This window comes from Syngnathoides biaculeatus, chromosome 11 (assembly GCF_019802595.1).
Source record: "Syngnathoides biaculeatus isolate LvHL_M chromosome 11, ASM1980259v1, whole genome shotgun sequence".
Classification (NCBI taxonomy): Eukaryota; Metazoa; Chordata; class Actinopteri; order Syngnathiformes; family Syngnathidae; genus Syngnathoides; species Syngnathoides biaculeatus.
In genome coordinates, this window is record NC_084650.1 from 28,866,003 (window position 1) to 28,886,528 (window position 20,526).

General features: G+C 40.2%; 2 protein-coding genes and 1 long non-coding RNA gene across 6 annotated transcripts in view; 1 reads left to right on the forward strand and 2 right to left on the reverse strand.

The window, feature by feature from the left end:
* med12 (mediator complex subunit 12) overlaps window positions 1-8,861 on the reverse strand; it is a 54,456-nt gene extending 45,595 nt beyond the window's left edge. The window contains 11 exon segments of the mRNA XM_061834891.1: window positions 523-654; window positions 736-872; window positions 972-1,071; window positions 1,197-1,343; window positions 2,265-2,540; window positions 2,786-2,896; window positions 3,156-3,331; window positions 3,412-3,571; window positions 5,103-5,294; window positions 5,373-5,477; window positions 8,615-8,861. Coding sequence (XP_061690875.1) covers window positions 523-654; window positions 736-872; window positions 972-1,071; window positions 1,197-1,343; window positions 2,265-2,540; window positions 2,786-2,896; window positions 3,156-3,331; window positions 3,412-3,571; window positions 5,103-5,294; window positions 5,373-5,477; window positions 8,615-8,716 — 1,638 coding nt within the window. The 5' untranslated portion in view covers window positions 8,717-8,861.
* Window positions 8,862-9,437: 576 nt separating this feature from the next.
* On the forward strand, window positions 9,438-12,705 carry LOC133508645 (uncharacterized). The gene is made up of 3 exons (XR_009797110.1): window positions 9,438-9,938; window positions 10,134-10,170; window positions 10,865-12,705. It is a non-coding gene; the product is annotated as an uncharacterized LOC133508645 (long non-coding RNA).
* A 313-nt stretch (window positions 12,706-13,018) lies between these two features.
* wu:fb13g09 (ATP-binding cassette sub-family C member 5) overlaps window positions 13,019-20,526 on the reverse strand; it is a 59,103-nt gene continuing 51,595 nt past the window's right edge. For all 4 annotated transcript variants that reach the window (XM_061834989.1, XM_061834991.1, XM_061834988.1 and 1 more), the window contains one exon: window positions 13,019-13,963. In XM_061834989.1, coding sequence (XP_061690973.1) covers window positions 13,871-13,963 — 93 coding nt within the window. In that variant the 3' untranslated portion in view covers window positions 13,019-13,870. The remainder of the gene's footprint in view (window positions 13,964-20,526) is intronic.

Consider the following 20,526-nt stretch of genomic DNA (forward strand, 5'->3'; position numbering starts at 1 on the left):
ATTTTCTTCTGATTAAAATCAGCAATATGTATCTTAATTCTATTCTTGTAAAATGCACACTTTAAGACAATGTAAAAATAGTCATTTCTCAAAATTTGACTTTTCGTCGTAAAATTAAAAATTGTATTCAAGCAAATATTCCGAATAAAATCAGTATAACACTGTAAAAGTGATTACAACTCAATCCATATAAGTTAATTTTTTTAATGAAAAAACTCAAAACTTTCTTTTTTTTTTACTTCTGGTATACCTGTTTCTATTGAAATGACAACTTCATAAAAGTACATTTTCATGATTTCTGACTTTTTTCCCTCAGAACACTGACTTTGCTTGGCCAATACATTCCCATTCTTCATTAAAAGTCAAGACTAAAAACCAATGTTTGCAAACACTAAGTGTCTTGTAAAAATGAACACTATTTTAATTGCACTACCATGATTGCTAAACGCTTAAGATTTCTTCAGCAATATGACGATGGTAAAAAGTGGCCACTCCTGGAAGGAGTTGGTGGGAAAGACTTACTTCTGCTTCTATTTCAGCCTGTCGTTTCTCCAGCAGCTTGGCCACCACCATGGCTCTGTGTCTACCTGACCGCTTACGGCACACAGCCCATTCAGAAAGCAAGGTCACCACTGCATCATCATCCGGGGACATCTGCACAGAAGCACACTCATAATCCAACATGCTCAGCTATGCAATATTTCTTGTTTTATTTTTTTTTAAGACCTTGAGTACCTCATGGCCATCTTTGCTCTGGCCTGAGCCAAATATTCTGTTGTACAAGGAGTCCAGAGAGTTGTTAAAATCGGACTTCTCGAAGCTGTGGTTGTCCAAAACCTCCAGGGTGTGAAGTACTCTCCCAATGGTGAACCCTGACCACAGATTGAAGACATTGTCAACAAACAGCCCAGTGCTCCTAAACACAAACCCTCATGCTGTGCACAGATGTCAGAGGGGCAGTTTTGCCCAACCTGCAGTGGTCTCCTGGCACTTGTCAAATGACCATCGAAACTCCACCGCCTGCCCTCGCTCCTTAACTTGCTCCTCAATTTCTCTCAGCTTTACACGGACCTGTGGTGGGAAGTGGAAAGGCATTATATGGACCCCATAATTTCCTTGATGGACATTTGATGAGGAAAATAAACTAGCTTGCTGAATTTTGAGTCATTATGTATTTTTAAAGCAGATGAAAATACCTGCTGTGTGAAGGCAGTGTTTCCCCCTGGCATTGGTAAGCTGGAGGGAGCAATGGGTAGGAGGTCCAGTGGGGAGCCAGTCTTGTTTCTGCTGTCTGTTAGAGAGTAATGCCACACCAGAGCACTGGGGCAACACAACATTATACTCTGAGGGAGAACAACAACAACACAATTAGTGAGGAAAGAGGTAAGAAGGAATTTATTAATGCCATACTATGAAGAATAGAACATTGCTCAAACTTGTGGTAATATGCCAACACAGTGACTGTTTAATTTCTCATTTTAACACACATATAGCTCTTTGGTTTTGTAAATCGTTAGTTTTTCACATTATGCCTTTTTTCCCTAAACAAAAATAACACTTTGCTTAAAAAAAAAAAAGAAAAAATTAAAAAAAATAAAAATAAAAAACAAAACCTCCCCTAAAATATGTCCTAACTGCTGTTAGATCTATATTCTTGGATAATGTGAACTTTCCTTTGCAAAGATTCTCTATTAATTGTGATTTCCTCAATGCAATATAAAATTACATCTTTGAAATAAAATCTCGAACTCTTATATTAGTACTTTCCCCCCCAAAATAAAATTTTTATTTCTAATTTAATGATTTTACAAAATTGAAGACAATTCTCATAAAATTACTTTTTCCATAAAAATAAAACTTTTAAATTTTTTACTTCTAATATTATGTCTTGTTTTTATAAAAATCAAATTGTCAGAAATTATCTTTGTCCTTGTAATATATAATATATAGAAAATTCTAAAGAAAAAATATGTTGACCTCTCTGAATGACGTAAAACTGAAGAGAACTTTAAAAAAAAAGTGCTCTTTACTATTAACATGTAAAATTGTAACTTTTGCTCCAAATACCATTACATTCTTATTCTCAAAGTAGTTCAATGCCATTCTTGCAAAATTAAACAAAACGTTTTTTTTTTTTTTTTAAATCATGATTTTATTGTCATAACACTGACTTTACTCATTGAGTCTTTTTCACTTCACTACGTACACAAAAATCAAACTCAGAGTGAAAGCATAACCTCCGTGATGACAGCCAAGTATTGCACCTGCAACATGCAGCTGAGGCCAAACACCAAAGGCCGGTGCTGGGGGCAAATATAGAAGTCTGTGAATGGCGTCTGGGGCTGGTTTCCTCCAGCTGGCTGGGAGGTCGGCGTTGGGGGAAGAACGTTGCCTTGTGGCGTCAAAATGCCATGCGCCGGGTGACCGCCGCCAGTGCTGGAGCCCAGGCTGCCGTCGCTGAGCAACAAGTTAAGGCGCCGGGTGCAAAAGTAAGCCAGCCTGCGTGACAAGTAGGCCGACTGTACAAATTCCCCCGAGTACTGTGGGAGGGGAAGCAATGGAAAGTTTCACACACATACCTACACACTGCCTTACGGCATTAGGTTTGAAAGAAATAAAATTAAAGGCTTGCTGATGGATAAAGGTAAACAGCTGCTATGTGACAACCTGTTAACAGCCTGTCACCTCACACTGATATAAAAGTGTGTGTGAGTGTTGTCCGTGTACTGTGTGCAGGACTCAAGAACATAAATTGGACTTTCAGTGAAAGGTGCCAAAGGTCTACCTGCAGTAAAAGTGGCAGGAGGAGTCTCAGGAGCTCGTCCTCACCAGGTCGGACCTTCTCGAAACACTCCAGCACCCACGTTAGGAACTCGTGTCTGTCCAGCATTCCATCCTAAACAGGAGTCAATACATTCTTTGAAAATTAATTGTAACTTTTGTTTATTGTCGCCCTTCTTCTGTACATGATCAATTTGTCGATCAAAAACATATCCAATCAAGATCTCTACTCGCCTCTCTGCTGATTGGTCATTGGTCTCTTTTAATGGGAATGTGGTGAACTAAAAGATCATCAATCATGATTGCGTAATTTAATCCAAATTGAAGAACAGTTTTTAGCCACCATGAACACCAACAAAGTAAGTTGTGCTAACCTGAAACATGAACATGGCCAATTTCTCATTGTACTCCCACTGCTTGGTGGCCATTTCCACATCAGCGGGAGTGGCTGGGAGCGGTGAGCTGCAGCCTTGACTGGGGAACTGTCGGTAGAACTCAGCCACCTTCTGGAGCTGCTCCCACAAGTACTTCGTGATGATCTGGGTCCATTCTATAAATACATATTTGAATGTCAAAGAAATAATCATGCTGTGTGAAGACAAATAGGGAGAGCTGATGCGAGTTTCTCACCTATACAAGGATCAATCACGTGCCTCTTCTTGACTTTAGTTTCTGTGATGGCTGCATGATAAGCGCACGTCATCTTGATCATCCATGCTGAGCGCATGACGGGGACCAAGAATTTTGCCAAGTACCCAAAAACCTCCTCCTTCTTGCTAAAAATTGGCACCTGTGAGAAGGACTTGGATTAATAAAAAATAAGGACATGGAAACAAAAAAGACAGAAATACCAGGCTATGTTGAAGGGTCTACTGACTGAACTGTAGAAAATGTTATATTTCTTTGCAGAGGGTGCCCAAATTAATCATGGGAGGTGTCTTCCATGTGAATAAATTGCAACCCCAAACCTAATAGAGATGCCTTCTTTTCTCTCTGCGTGCGTTTCTTTAAGCCTGCGTACCTTAAATTACATTTACCAGGACTGATACCACTATTTGTTACATGTAGAGCAGTCATGGAACCTGTAAAGATGACATGAAGGCTGATGGTTAAAGTATTATTTGATTAATAATTTTTTTTATTTGATTTTCAGCATTTTTTATTTCTTATTTACTTTTGTCAGAAAAAAAGTTATTTCTGTGACCACTGTGGATTTTCCTTTCATTAACACAGGGGTACCAAAAACCTTATCCACATGTACGTAAGACTATGTTCACACTGCAGGTTAAATGGCCTCTTCCCCCCATGTGACATGTACAGGATTTCTTTCATGTCACTGTGTACAGTTCTGTTTTTTCCACATAGAAGGAAGGCCTCTTTTCTACATAAATTAGATATGGATGCAAAATGAGTGCAATATGGACATGATGGTCATCCAACCTGCTCATCCATATATTCATCTAAGAGTGAAAAAGATCACAATTGTTCGACAAACAGACGTGGCAATCAGCAAGGAAGCAGAAAAATGTCAGCAGTGAAGAGAAGAATTGATAAATGTAAGAAAATGCTGGCTCGTGGTGCACAAAACCATTGAAATTACTACAAAAGCGTCATTATGAGACGTACGTGAGGGGTCTTATTTACTTCAATCAACACGGTGCCTCGTGTTTGTGTGCATGTGACGTCAGAGGTGGATTCCATTTCCAGTAGAAGTCATTTGTTCTTCTAACTGAACGACTACATAAAAAGATAAGGTTTAACAAAAAATTCGTATTGGGCATCATGCCCTTCAGTGTGAACATAGCCTAATTATATGATTTTACTACTCCATCAGCGTAGGTTTGTGTTATGTCACTGCTGTAGGAACACATCTCAGTCATAAAGAGAGGAGCCCCTGAACAGTTAAATTAAGATTATCACAAAAATGCATTTGTCCACATCAAAGCTTTCACCCATCTGCACTTGTCAAAGTAAATGCCGTGAGTGGGCATATGAGAAAAGAGTCTTATCTGTCAAAACATTTAATGGCCATATTTTACCAAACCAACTTTTTCCTCGTACAGTGAGCCCTTGTCCATCCAATCTACAGAGGTCGAAATACCCAAAATATGTGACTTTTCAGAATCAGATCAAAATCAGTTTTATTGACTTTATTCCCCAGACATGACTCCTGCCATTTAGGAACAATGGAGGAGAACTCAACGCCAAAGACAATAGATGAACCGAGCAAATCAAGTCATTCTGATGCCGCTGCCTGTCAAATCAATTGTAATCAATCCCTAAATAAGAATTCCAGACACCTCCATTTACAGTCTTCTTACCTTTTTGGCCAGCTGCGTTAGTGGTTTTGTGCCAGCTAAGTCCGTGAACCAGTTATTGACAGAGCTCTGCGACCTGGCAGTGACCAACCAGAAATTATCCTTCTGATTGACCTGCGGTTTACGCTTGCCTGTGTCGGGAAAGGTGTTGTAACGCAGCTTTTCAGCGATGATGCTGCTGAAGTTGGAACTGATCTGTGAAGTAGGACAAAATGTCAAGTAGAGACCATATCTAAGTATGGGGAGAAACATAGTAGGTTAAAAAATATTCACCTTGGAGGGATTGAAGTTGACATTTTTTGCACTGCCGTGTTCATCACCAGACACAGCTGGCTGGTTATTGAATCCTTGTTTCACATTCAATGCAGTCAGCTCATCCTGGGGGTGAAGGGGAAACAAATGAGTGGTCAAAAGTGGATTGTTTCAATTTAAAGGGGACATTTTGGAAAATGTAGCTTTTAATGTATTTTATATAAATAGGAAACTTGTGTCTGGAGTGCTGCTGTTGCTTCTGCCATTTTCAGATAAAACATGGAAGTTTATAGGGACCAGCAAGATAAATTGATACGTTACATTTCTGCATTTTCTGTTCACAGAGTTTTTTAAAATGTAAATCACTGCACTTCAGAAAGAAGTTTTTCTTATTGTTCAATTATTATGGCTGTCTGGAAGAAATCAACAATTAAATTAACTGAAAATATATTTTAAAAAAGTTCAAAGCAATATCTCATTTGACACTCAACAAGGAGGGTAAAGTGAAATGTGTACAATCATAAAGGAGGCTTTCATGTTTCAGTGAAGTCAACACTCCATCAATGGGGTGAGTGAAACAATAGAATACGTCTATGCCAAAATTGAGACAGCTAACAAAGTAAATAGTTGCTTGCACTTTTGCACTAAAGATTCTTTACGTTTATTTTAGTCTTCAAACCAATATTGGTGCCAATGACGGGGGGGGTGAGATTAACACTGGGCTAAAACAGCACCGTAGCAACTTTAGATCACAATGAATTGGGACAGAATTCAGGGAAAGATATTAGTGTGTTATAGCATTTGGTTCCATTCATAATATATATATATATATATATATATATATATATAATATATAAATATAAAATCACAATCATCAGTGCTATGTGAAGTTATTTTTAGTGCCAAAATGCTGAGTTCCAGTGCGTACGCTTCAAAATAAAAAGCAACATACCTAAATCAAGTTAAAACTTACACATATGAACCAGAATACAGGGGCAGCTATTTATCATTGTTAAAATAATTTTAACATTTAATTAATAAATTTAAATATTTTTAACAGTGCTGTCAGTGAAGTCTCAGTCAACTTGGTAAGATAAAATAAAACTGTTAAAATAACTTAATGATATATTTAACTTTTAGATCAAACAATGAATAAATATCAGCTCAATATGGCTGATTCCACATATATTGCCTTTTAGTTCATAGGTTTGATATTGACACGGGTTATAAAGAACCTCAAGTCAAACGTACATTTTAGTCTATGCTGTAAGCGGCAAAGAAAATGGAAGTTTATAGTTTGGACACCCTTTATTTAAACCTACCAAAATGTTTGACCCAGCCCCCTAAAAGAATTGGAATTGAGAATCTGTTGGAACCAGAATCGAACTAACAAAATCGGAATCACTTAAAATGAAATTATACCCGACCCTAGTTATGAATGACTAGGTTACAAAAACAACACTGCAGATGAGCACCCATAGAGGTTGGTGAGCCCCTATTGGTCAGGGAGGCAGAATTTCATCACCAGGGTACCAAATTACACTTTTGCATTTGTGTGGTGGTGTGGCGCATGACATCAAATACAAATATCAATCCATCCCCACAATTTATGTCATCAACATTAACTAACACTAACCCATTACCAACATAATCACAAGCAAATGGTGGTAAAACTATGCCTGCAACTAACGATTATTTTAATGATTCATTCTTCTTCTTCTTTTCCTATTAGGGGTCGCCACAGCGTGTCATCTTTTGCCATCTTAGCCTATCTCCTGCATCTTCGTCTCTAACCCCAACTGCCCTCATGTCTTCCCTCACCATAAACCTTCTCTTTGATCTATCTTTTTTTTTCTTTAATCAATGAATTAGATATAAAACCAATTCCATTCATTTAAAAAAAACTGGACATTATTCTAGTTGACAATGCGATCTAATTTAGGTCCTGGTTTGGGCCAGAACATGTCAGAAAACAGTCAAACAGTTTTACCGTTCTTTTCCAAAGTAAAACCAGACGTTTGAAAATATAGTATTTTGATTAAACACAAATACTGTAACATCAGTCTGTCATCAGTCATGGAGGATTACAATTCATAACACTGAGAATATGTTCTGTTGGAATGGGACAATTTTAAGTTTAAAAAGAAATAGTCTAAATGATGAATCGTTTATTAAAATAATTGTTTAATATGATAACTGATAACTTGTCAATTAATGGTTCCGCCTCTAGATAACAGTTAAATAATGCTAATATGAGCTAACACTGCAATTTTGGGGTGCGTTTAAAAATGCACTCTACGGGGAGTCTGCTACATTTAGGACTGTTCAGAAGGTAGCATTCTGTCTATTTTGACTGGGGAGAAAGAGTGGTAAAATGACCATGGAAGCTGTTCAAGGAAGATCGGAGACGTGTGGGCTGATGGGCAATTTTAGAGACCCCGTTTGTAAATTCAATGAAAAATGCCATGCTCTGAGTCTCGCAACACTGCCAAGTCCTTGACTACTAACTTGGTGTTCTGTGAACGACCGTACTGTTTTCTAACAGTGGGGAGGAAGTGCCGATTGACTGGTGACCAATCCAGGGTTAACAGTATGTATCCTGCCTCAGACGGGATAGGCTCTAGCTTTCCAGCGAACCTATAAAGCATACGCAGTCTGGAAAATCGATGCATGGATATTTGATTAAAATTCATTGCTATATTTGGTGTCACTCTAAAACTAGCGAGTGAATATTATAATTATAATGAATGTGTTGCAGCACTGTCCTCAGATTAACATCCAATCCAGGTCGTTCGCACCCACAAATAACCTGTGATTAAGAATAGAACAGGAGCTATAAAAAAAAAAAGTACCCACGATAGGCAGACAGGCGTTCAAAGTTAAAATAGTTAGTCAACTAACAGGCCGATATTTAACTTTTAACCCCCAACACCACTTAGCAAATCATGAGCCAAACAATTATGTAAATCCCCACACCACAAAAACAAACGAACAAAAAGCGCAAAGATGTTGTGCTAAAATAGTGAAAGTGTTGTGTTTAATCAAGCCCATTCGTGATAGGACGTGTCGGCCAAGCTCGGGAAGTGACAACTCTGGTGCGGTGATGTTCATTGTTATTGCCCAGGCCCGAGTCGTCTCCGGAGGGGGGCTAGCTCACGCAGGCTAGCGCTGCTAACTATGCTTAGCCATGCAGCTAACACACAGCCACTTCCACCAAAACGTCCCGCGTCCACTTCAACGCAAAGGACGGAAAATTGTCTGACCTCCTTCTGCTTGGGATCTTGCGGATACACGTCTGGAGGCCCCAGCCGGGGCCGCTTTAGCGGCCGGTGTTCGTAGCTGAGGATTCCGAAGGCAGCCATCATCCAGCGGCATCACAACCAATGCTTTGCTTGCTTTCCTCCTCCTGCCAGTTTGAAGCCAGCTCTGAGGACCACGAATACTTCCGGCGACTTTCCCTTGTTTCAAAGTAAGACTTACATGTCAGTGCGAATGCTTGTTGCTTTCGATACGCCCTGCCATTGGCTGGAGACTAGTTCAGGGTGTACCCCACACCCCCACGCCCGCGCTCACTCAGCTAGGATGAAGCGACATCTTTCTGCAGTTCTATGATTTTTTTTAAATTTTGATTTTAATATGTTCTTATTTTTGTTTTTTGTGTTATCCTTACACTTTTTGAGACCAGAAGCTATTACAAAAGTTAATATTGTATACAATAGTATAGCAGTCACTAAAGCTCAGAAGACTAAGTGGGGTCAGTTAAAATTCATATTTGGATTGTTTATGTTATGTAATACATGCATATTACATGCGTACTGTATTGTGTGCCCCTTGCTGAAGCACCTTTATAACTCAGAGGACAAAAAGTCTTTGCCGTGTCTTTGGCTTCTCATAAAGCCAAGAGTACAGATGACAGTACTGAATAGCACTGTGTGGGTGTTTTTTTTTTTCCTACTTCCCAGTGCATAGTAACAATAATATAGTCGTAGATATATATACAGGGAAATCCTCACCTCTTGTCTGCGCTGGTGCACCGTGGCGGTAACGAGATTTAGTTTTCTTGCTCGCGATTGAGGTCCCAATGGCTGTAGGAAAAATAGTTGGCACAGCAACTGGTTTCAGCTTCTGTATCCAATGCTTTCTGCAAAGCCTTTCTATATACAGTATCAGCTTTATAATCAGTTCAAATTGGCAGATGTAGTTCGTAAAGGGGTTATAGAGTTATCAAGAACATGTCAACATCTCTGTCCTCTGACATTTAAAGTAAAAGATCCAATGGAAGTTCTGATTCTCATGGTCTGTGTTTTGGTTTAGATTGTTTTGTGTTTTGCTTCATGTTTTCCTGTTTCCCATGGTTTACATGTCTGTTTGTTTTGTGAGCTCATTTAGGTATTGCGCCCAGCTGTTTTCACTAACCTTCTACCTTGTGTCAACCACTTAGCTCCCTCCAGCCATTTGGGTCTTATCCAGGTTTTCCTCTGTGTCCCGTCAATTTGTGTGTATTTAGTTCCCTGGTTTTGTTCAGTTCTTGTCAGTTTATTGTCAGTCAGTTAGTGTCACATGTTGATGTCATCAGTTCTATTACAAGTAAGTTTTCTTTATTTCGTAGTCTTTATTTTCTTCTTTTCTTTCCTCCTCACTTTTCATTTAGATGTTTGATGTTTTGGACTTTTGTTGAGTCAGCAAAATCTCCTTGATCCTTCTTTGACATTTTTCCTCCTGTCTTGCCTCCCTGCGCTTGGGTCCTTCATGTTTTGCCTTCCTTGTCCTCAAAAACCCAAGCTATGAGAGAGTGAACTGACCCAAGGAAGACCCAACGGTAAGTACATGGCATCCCCCACCCAACGCCTATAGCCTGTCAACCATACCTACCCTCCTCCAATAACATAAAATAAATTTTATATATATATATATATATAAAATAATTGTTCCATCTTCTTTGTCATTTTCACCGGTGTCTCCCACGTCCCTTAATTGCCATTCACTACTCTCTAACGTTTTAGCTTCATGTTTTTTTTAGATTAATTTTTTTTTTTTTTGTGAAGATGCCCCTGATTTCAGTAACCTCCTGTCTGATCCTGACACCTATTTTGACTTTTCTGGTTCCTTCCCTAGTTTGTCCCATCTTTGTAAGTGGTTGTCACGTTTTCCCTTTTCCAACCCCTGCGAATACAAGCTTTCGTCCTTTCCCTCTGACCTTTACTTGGGCACACATTTGGCCATCTATACCGAACTGCTGTGTGGTGAGCAGTGGTGGTGCCCAAAAAAAGGGCAAATTTTGTCTTCCTGTTTTTCTGTACCTGTTTCCAAGTAGTTTAATATTCACCAGTTACCAGACATTGTTCCATGCCTCCAACTAAGTCTGGTCCATCCAAACCTACCCCGCAAGACACCTCATTCCGTGCCTTTTTTGTCGCCTTGTACCGTACCACATGTAAACCCTAATTCGCCTTCCTGAGTCCCTGTGCACTCTGCCTCTCTTTTTTTCCTATGTATCCAAACTGCAATGGCAGCAGATGGAGGAAGTGACTCCAGAACCCATCCCTGATCCTTGGAAGTTGTAGCAGGCTCCAGTGGCACTTGTCCAACAGCCACCACCCATCCTCGCTCTGGCGGTGCTCATCCAGCGCTTGCCGCTCATCCTCACTGCGATGGTGGTAGTCCAGCGGCCACGACCCAATCCTAGTCCGGGGGTGCTAATCCAGTGGCTGCCACCCCACCCTTCTCTGGCCGCGTTCATTCAAGGGCCGCCACCTGTCCTTGCACTGGTGGTGCTAATCCAGTACCACCTGACCCTATTGCCTAACTCCTGCCATTGTTTTGCCATCATGGCCATCCGCCTGAATGACCCTGTGGAAACTCTGGTGCTATGCATCCTGGCCGACCTCTTGATTGCCCAACCAAGCCCCTGATGTCTGGTGGCCTGGACAACCAGACCGACCCTGAGGGCCAGACACTTGAGTTTATTTTCGGGGGGGGAGGGCAGGGGAGGGTTTGGAATTGCATTGTGGGTAAAATTATTTGAGTTAAAAGCATTATCACAGAATGCATTAAACTTGTACGTTAAGGTATTGTGCCAGCAATCGGGAAGTAGGCAAGCACCTTCAATAGATCTTGGGAGCTATGTTTAGTCCCATCCTGACTCAAAGGCTTCACCGTCATCCGAGTCCCCAAGAAACCTCCAATTTTAAGACAGACTTGTGGCCTCTCACCCTGACATCTGCAGCCATGAAGTCCTTTGAATGCCTCATGCTGGACCAACTCAAGGACACCTGCTGGACCTCCTGAAGTTAACCTATTGCTTGAGGACACAGCATCATTTACATAATACCATTATATCAACAGAATCACCCCGCTGGTAGTAGACTTTCATTGTTCAATGATTGTCCATATTGGTGTTTTTTATGTCCTAAATATACAGTATATTTTGTCATAGTGTCTGTTTGTTGTCATAGTAGAGTGGCTCAAACTACCAGAGACAAATTCATTGTGTCTTGTAAAACACTTGGCGAATGAAGCTGGAACTAATTCTGATCATTTCTATGTTCTGGCCTTCCAAAGCTGAGTCAAGGAACTAACTAAAATGAGGTAATTTCAGCAAGACAAGAAAGTGTCATTGGATATAAATCTTGATCTCTGCAATATTTGTGGCTGGATGAGACTGGATACCATGGTGGCTGACGGGTTAGCACAATTAGAGTTAGGTCCAGATCTGCCTTTAACCAGTGTGGAATGATTAGGTTTACTAAACATCCATCCATCTATCCATTTTCTTAGACGCTTATCCTCACGATGATTGATCCGATATGATCATTATGAGGTTCAGATAATGGACGGATGGTTTAGAGTGCCTCATTGTTGGCCTTGAGTGTGCACACGTCACACGCCACACAGACAAAGGCAGAACACCAAGGATTTTGAAGCCTCATTTTAAAGGTGCATCTAAAAAATTTAAAATGCTACCAGAGAATTCATTGAGGACTACAGTTCCAAAAGTGAAAAGCATAAATCATAAATTCAACACAGAATAGTTCTTGGAAGACCACAATTCCAACCTAATTTCCATATTGAAATCTTTTTGACCTATGTCACATTCTAATTTCTTGGAGATGGTGAAATATGGGTTTTTGTTAGCTGTAAGCTCAAATGACCAAAGTAATAGCAAATAAAAAAGTGAACCAGTGAATGTTTGAGTTTTTAAATGAAACAACAGCGATACATGAAACTTTGTAAACATAACACAAAGAAATATGGAAGTCAGGAAGCAATCTCTGTGGTGTGTCCAATTTAGAAGACATTTATAGACCCTTTCCAAAATATTACAATATTTTATTCAAGTATTCAAATTTTTTGAAATCTTGATTTCATAAGTTTTATGACCTAGCAGCCTAAATTATGTAAAAATAAACAAATACTTGAAATTGTTCAAATTGTCAGCCCAGAATATATATGAAAGTTTAACTTTTGAATGGAATTATGGAAATAAATAAACTTCCATGATATAAATTCTTTTGGGAAAGTGTCTGTATTTTTACTTTAGGGATTTTAAAATCTTTTGCAAAAATATATCTACAGGCTGTATCTGCAGCAAGAATCAATATTAGTATACTATGTGCCGGAAAATCTTTAAAAAAAAAAAATCAATAATAATCATATAGTGACGCTAGTACAATAAAACTTTTATTGGCAAATAAAACAAAATAATTCCTCTGAATAAACTCAACCCTTTACAAAAAGTACACATTGGAAGTTCAAACTCAGTGTACAAAAGGCAATCTGGAAAATGCAGCAATGCAATCAAAAACATCAAGATTGTTGAGCGCAATCATACAGTATAAGGCAGACAACTACAATCCTCGGCTTTTGTGAAAACACGTATTGACTTAGCTACAGATACACGCACTGTGCTGCGCGTGGCCTTACAAAACAACAGGTGCATAATTGGAATTCCAGCATCTAGATTAAGTATTTTCAGCATAACAGTACCGACATGCAGTGTTTAACAAAATGGCTAATTGTAACATTTGCACAGCTCTAGGCACATTTAAAAAACAGCTAAGAAAAACCTTGAAGGTGACTTAAGTGCCTCATGAACATGTTTTGTCATAATTACACGCGAACTAAAATAAAACAATCATTATTGACATTGTCATCTTTGAAGGTAACATCTAATAATACTGTGACAAGAACTAAGTACCGGTCCTCTCGGAGGCAGAGGAACAAAAAGAAACATGTCAACATGACTACCATAAAGTGCCGTAAACAGAGTTCTCGCTCTATTTCATTTGCAGTGTTTTACAAAGTTTTGGCTTGTAGGTACCATGGTACGAAAGCCATCCTTTGTACCGTGAGATGGTGTCCAGAAAAACATGGTCCCAGGATCTTTGGTTTTGGTCATCATTGTCACATTGCCATTGCTATCATAACAACTTACTGTATGTATGTATATATTTTAACCCCACCACAGGGTTATTTCGTTGTATTTTTATGCATGCATAGCATCCAGATTTTCTAGGTTTTCATGTGCTTTGGTTTTCTGATGCTGCTATCATGGCTCTGAATCTGGAGTTTTCATTTGAAAGCAAGACGGAAGGGTGATCAAACTCCAAGATCTGGGGGAAAAAAAGAGGATTAAGAAAAAAAATCATCAGAATCACAATGCAAACAGAAACCAACTCACTGTATGAAACAGTGATTCCCAGTCATTGTGCTGCAACACATTAGGTTACCATAAACCATCATCGGGTGTGCCATGGGAAATTGTCAAATTTCCCTTAATTGGTAGTAAAATGATTAATTATCTTCTAAAACAAATGTATTTTTGTTCATCTATTGGGGGCATCATGGATGACTGGTGAGCCCATCAGCATGAAAGTTCTGAGGGCTGGGGTTCAAATCCAGGCCTTTGCCTGTGTGGGGTTTGAAAGTTCTCACTGTGTTTGCATAGGTTCTCTCCAGGTACTCCGATTTCCTACCACATCCCAAAAACGTGTACTGAACACAAAGTTGCCCGTAGATGTGAATGTAAGTGTGAATGGTTTATGTGACCTTCCAATTGGCTGCCGACCAATTCAAGGTGTATCCTCTCTCCCAAAGTTAGCTGGGATAATTGGCTCCAGCATATACAAGTGAGGATGCTCATCTACTATATCTATGCCAGGGATGTACAGTGACAGCCAGAACAATTAAATGCTCTTCCACTAGATGGTAGGAGTTAGAATCCACTTGTTAGGTATTCATAAAATCGAATGATAGCTTTGTGGGTGCAGGTTCAATTCATTCATCCATTTTCCATAGCACTTATCGCACATGCTGGAGCCATTCCAAGATGACCTTTCGCAAGAGGTGGGGTACCTCCCGAACTGGTGACCAGCTAATATCAAGTCACATATAAAGAGTTATTTACACTCAGATTCACACCTACAAACAATTTAGAGACTTCAATTAACTTACCGGGCAAGTTTTTGGGATCTGGGAGGAAACCACAGCCCCCAGAGAAAACCCATGCAGCACGGAAAGATAAGCACGGTGAGAAGTGATATGAGATTTTTGAAATTTAAAATGTGCCATGGCTCAGGAAAGGTTGGGAAACACTGTGGTAAGAAATGCATAAAGTGAAGAAAATAAGTATTTGGACACCCTGCTATATTGCAAGTTCTCCCACTTAGAAATCATGGAGGGATCTGGAATTTTCATCGTAGATGCATGTCCACTGTGAGAGAGATTATCTAAAAAGAAAAATCCAGAAATCACAATGTATGATTTTTTTTTAACGATTTATTTGTAACACAGCTGCAAATAAGTATTTGAACCACTGAGAAAACCCGTTAAGATTTGGTGCAGTAGCCTTTGTTTGCAATTACAGGGGTCAAATATTTTCTGTAGTATTTCACCAGGTTTGCACACACTGCAGGAGGGATTTTGACCCACTCCTCTACACAGATCTTCTGTAGATCAGACAGGTTTCTGGGCTGTCGCTGAAAAATACGGAGTTTCAGCTCCCTCCAAAGATTTTCTATTGGGTTTAGGTCTGGAGACTAGCTAGCCCATGGCAAAACCTTAATATGCTTCCTACGGAGCCACTCCTTGGTTATCGAGTCATTGTCAGGTTGAAAGACCCAGCCACGACCCATCTTCAATGCTCTGACTGAGGGAAAGAAGTTGTTTCCCAAAATCTCACAATACATGGCAGCGGTCATCGTCTCCTTAATACAGTCCAGGCATCCTGTCCCATGTGCAAAAAAACACCCCCAAAGCATGATGCTTCCACCCCTATGCTTCACAGTAGGGATGGTGTTTTTGGGATGGAACTCATCATTCGTTTTCCTCCAAACACGGTAAGTGGAATTAAGACCAAAAAGTTCAATTTTGGTCTCATCTGACCACAAAACTTTCTCCCATGACTCATCTGTATCGTCCAAATGGTGATTGGCAAACTTGAGACAGGTCTTGACATGTGCTGGTTTAAGGAGGGGAACTTCCGTGCCGTGCATAATAATTAAACCATGACGTCTTAGTGTATTGCCAACAGTCTCCTCGGAAACGGTCCCAGCTTTCAGGTTGACCAAGTCCTGTCGAGTAGTCCTGGGCTGATTTCTCACCTTTCTAAGGATCACTGAGACCCCACGAGGGGATATCTTGCATGGGGCTCCACTCTGATTGAGATTGACAGTCATGTTTTGCCTCTTCCATTTTTTAATGATTGGTCCAACAGTGGACCTTTTTTCACCAAGCTATTTGGCAATTTCTCTGTAGCCTTTCCCAGCCGCGTGGAGTTGTACAATTTTGTCTCTCGTGTCTTTGGACAGCTCTTTGCTCTTGCATGAGTCTTATTGATTGTATGGGATTAAGAGGTGTCTTTATGGAGCTAACAACCTCACACAGGTGCATATGATTCAGGATAATACATGGATTGGAGGTGGACTTTTAAAAGCAGACTAACAGGTCTTTGAGGGTCAGAATTGTAGCTGATAGATAGGTGTTCAAATACTTATTTGCAGCTGTATCACACAAATAAATCATTAAAAAAATCATACATTGGGATTTCTGGAGTTTTCTTTTTAGATTATCTCTCTCACAGTGGACATGCACCTATGATGAAAATTTTAGACCCCTCGATGATTTCTAAGTGGGAGAACTTGCAATAGAGCAGGGTGTTGAAATACTTGTTTTCTTCACTATATTGTTTTGGGGGAAAAAAAAGAACAAAAGGGAAAAACGTGGTGTCACCAGTGCTCGGGAATGGGCTGTCGATTCAAGAAGAGCTTGTTCATGTGTACTTTTAACACAGTGCAGCTTGCAAGGAGGCAACATCTTATGTAGCCTTGCAAGATCATGCTAGCATTAATGTTTGTACGTAAACAAGTAGATATTCTCTCCATGAGCTAAAGCTTTGGTAAACATCGATTTGTATGTGTGAATAAATATTGACAACAGTGCCCAAGTATGTTTGCAACAGTTAGTAAGGGAGGTAAAGCGCTGGTCACAATACACAATCCAGTTGTTCGACATAAATGTGTGCTGTAGGAGAGTTGTCATTGCTATGTCACAAGATACATAAAATTAATGAACTCAAACTGACTTTTCATTCGGGTCGGATCGTTAGTCGATTTTGTCACACTCGACAAAGTTTTGTTTTTCTGGCCGGCTCGATTTGGAAAATTGCCCACAATAGCTAATCGTGACAACATTGCTGATAAAATCCTCTCTATTCAAATACGGGTATTTTGTGGCATTTTACTAATTGCTGTGTCCAGCATGCTGTCCGTTTACTTTAGTCCTTGCTTATTAAAATGAATTTGCGTTTGTGCTGTGCAAGATCCTCGGTACGAACCCACCTGTTGTGTGGCCTTTCGCTTTCCACCAGTGTTGAAGGTACAAAGCCAAATTTCATTGAAGTTGAGACATTATTAAAACGTACACAAAACCAGACTACAATGATTCACAAATCTTTTTCAAGCAACGTTCAAAGACAAGATATTTAATCTGAAACTGATTGTTTTTGTTTTTGTTTTGTTTCTTTTGCAAATTTTCTTCATTTTGAAATTGATGCCTGCAACATGTTCAAAAAGGGGCAGCTAAAGGCTGGGAAAGTTGAGAAATTATAAGAAAACACACTTGGAAAATTCCACAACTGACCAGGTTAACTGCAAAGAGGTGACTGTTATGATCGGGTATACAAGGAGCATCCCCAAAAGGGTCAGTTGTTCAAGGCAAGGATTGGGTGAGGTTTACCTGTTTGTGAATAACTACATGAGCAAATAGTCCAACAGTTTAAGAACATTTTTCAATGTACAATTGCAAGGAAATTGGGCATTGGATTTTATTCAAATCTGCCGCAGTCCGAGTTTGGCATGACTATCCTTGCAGCTCTTCATGGCCGTCGGGCAACTAGTTCTGCAGAGTATTGTCTCAAGTGAGACCACGGTTCCGTGATCAGTGTATGCATGCGCATTATGTCAAAATAGTGTTAAGATAAGGACATATATTGCCAGAAGTCCTCACCCATTGAACTAATTGAAATAAAGTGCTCCAATCGCTTCCATGGCCATAGTGTATAAAACCAAGTATCAAGACATGCAGACATTTGTGAAAGAATGGATCGCTCTCAGGACCTCAGTTAATTCCATTGTGGAACTGCATTCAACCAGTCCAGCCATGAAGATTCCTCACTCCTTAAAAATTCTACAGTCGACCGTCAGCAATGTTGTAAAAAACGTGAAAGTGTTTGGGAACGATGGCAGCTCAGCATGTTGGGCCCTGTAGACATACGGAGTGGGTGCAGCAGATGTTGAAGCGCATAGTTAAAAGATATCACTAGGGGAGACGGATTCTCTGGAAAGACGAATAGCGCGTCTCAATCTGGCAATCTGATGGACAGGTCTGGGTTTGGTGGTTGCCAGGAGATCAGTAATTATCTGACTGCATTGTGCCAGGTGTAAATTTTGGTGGAGAGGGGGTTGGTGAGGTTGTCTTTCAAGAGTTGGTCATGGCCCCTAACTTCAAGTGAAAGGAACTCTGAATGCTTCAGCATACAAAGAGATTTTGGACAATTCCATGCTCCCAACTTTGTGGGAACAATTGAGAGTTGTTACTTCCTCTTCCAACATGGCTGTGCAACAGTGCACAAAGCAAGGACCATAAAGACATGGCTAGTCTAGTGTGGATGAATTTGACTGGCTTGCACTCAGTCCTGACTGGGGTTACGGCCCTGCAACCCTGAGAACGCCCAATCTCTTCAGATCTTGGAAACTAAGTGGGTTTGGCTCTGGTTAGTACTTGGACGGGAGACTGCCTGGGAATACCAGGTGCTGTAAACTTCTCTCACTGGCTAAATGCAGAGGGGTTGCATCAGGAAGGGCATCCGGTGTAAGAACTGTGCCAAAAAAATGTGCGTTCATCTGAGATGACACACTGTGGCAACCCCTAACGGGACAAGCCGAAAGGAAAAGAACAAGAAGAAGCACTCAGTTCTGACTGGGACCCGATAGAACACCTTCGGGATGATTTAGAACTGAGACTGAGACCGGCTTTATCCAGCATTAGTATGCTACCTCACAAATGTTCTTCTAGAAGAATAAGGGAAAAGTCCCATAAACACACTCCCAAACCTTGTTGAAAGCCTTTCCACAAGAGTTGACGCTGTTACTGCTAGAATATTATATTAGACCATATGGCATATAAGCATTGGCCTCAAGAGTTCTAAGATCCCGGTTCAATCCCGGACCCGCCTGTGTAGGGTTTGGATGTTCTCCCCGTGCCTGCGTGGGTTTTCTCCGGGCACTCCGGTTTCCTCCCACATCACAAAAATATGCAACATTAATTGGACACTCTAAATTGCGTGATGATGTGATTGTGAGTGTGGCTGTTCCTCTGAATGTGCCCTGCGATTAGCTGGCAACCAGTTCAAGGTGTACCCCGCCTCCTGCCCGTTCACAGCTGGGATAGTTCTCCAGCACTCCCCGCGATCCTTGTGAGGATAAGCAGCTAAGAAAATGAATGGATGGTATTATTCATGAATGTGTGACTCTTTACAGTGTCAAGAGTCATCGCTCTATTGTTTTCTGACCTGCATCATCTTTTTTTCAAGTAATCAGTTCATCTTTTTTCAACAAGAACAAAAGCAAGAACAAAGCTAGTTGAAGGTCCTTTGGAATTCTGTGACGGCAGGAAGAAAAACAACTCTGGGAGCAGATACTGGTTCTGCAATTGTCAGGTGACACAACACAGAAATAAGTTCATAAAAGTGTAAAGATGCTTCAGTAGAAATAAATTGTTTAATGTAGAGATGCTTCAGGAGGCCAAGACAAAAGGGGCTGCACAAAATTTATAGTGTGGAAAATGGCTCGAAAAAAATCCATGAACGCTGTTGACCACTCACTGTGGGAGCCATGCAGCAAATATCACCTCAAGATTAAAAGTCTGGATGTTTTTTTTTTTTTTTACACAATAATGAGTGAAAATAGGAAGGTAAGATACATTTGAGAAAGCGAATTTTGTTTTAAATGGATGAGTGTAATGCTTTGGTGGTCACCCATGAAGGTAAGTGTGTTTTATTTTTTATTTATTCCATTAGTCCTGGCTCTGACACTTTTGAGAAAGCTATTATGAAGTTGGCATAACCGCAGATGATGATTTTGTGTGAAGCATTAAAGACTTTTTGTATGGTTGGGGCGTCAGAGTGAGCGCAGACTTTGATGTTGACAGGTGGCGACAATGAAAACAGCGTGATAAATTATCTACAATTTAAAATATTGAAAAACCATCCCTAACTGTTGCTTCCAATAAAACTAAATCAAAATAAGACTTATACTGGGGCAGGGGGATTCAGTATACATGTTAGTCATTGGTGCTTTCAATGACATGTTATATGGAATCTCAGCCTCTCCTGGAAGGGCAGAATTTCCCCATGCAAAAGTCCTATAGGTGGGAATCATTACTGTGGACTCCAACATTCTGAGGAGACCTCTGCCCTAGTTAGGCTACATCTTTCAGATGCTGGGAAACCAACTGCCCAAGATTGATCTTTTTAAAATACTGGGAAGCTGGAGTTCACCCTCACAGTGGACCTAAGAAGCAGTTCCACGGCCACTTGAAGAAAGCACTTAATCTACTGTGTTATTCCTCGTCAACATGGTGAGAATCCTGCTCAATATCATCAGTTTTGGCGAGTTTT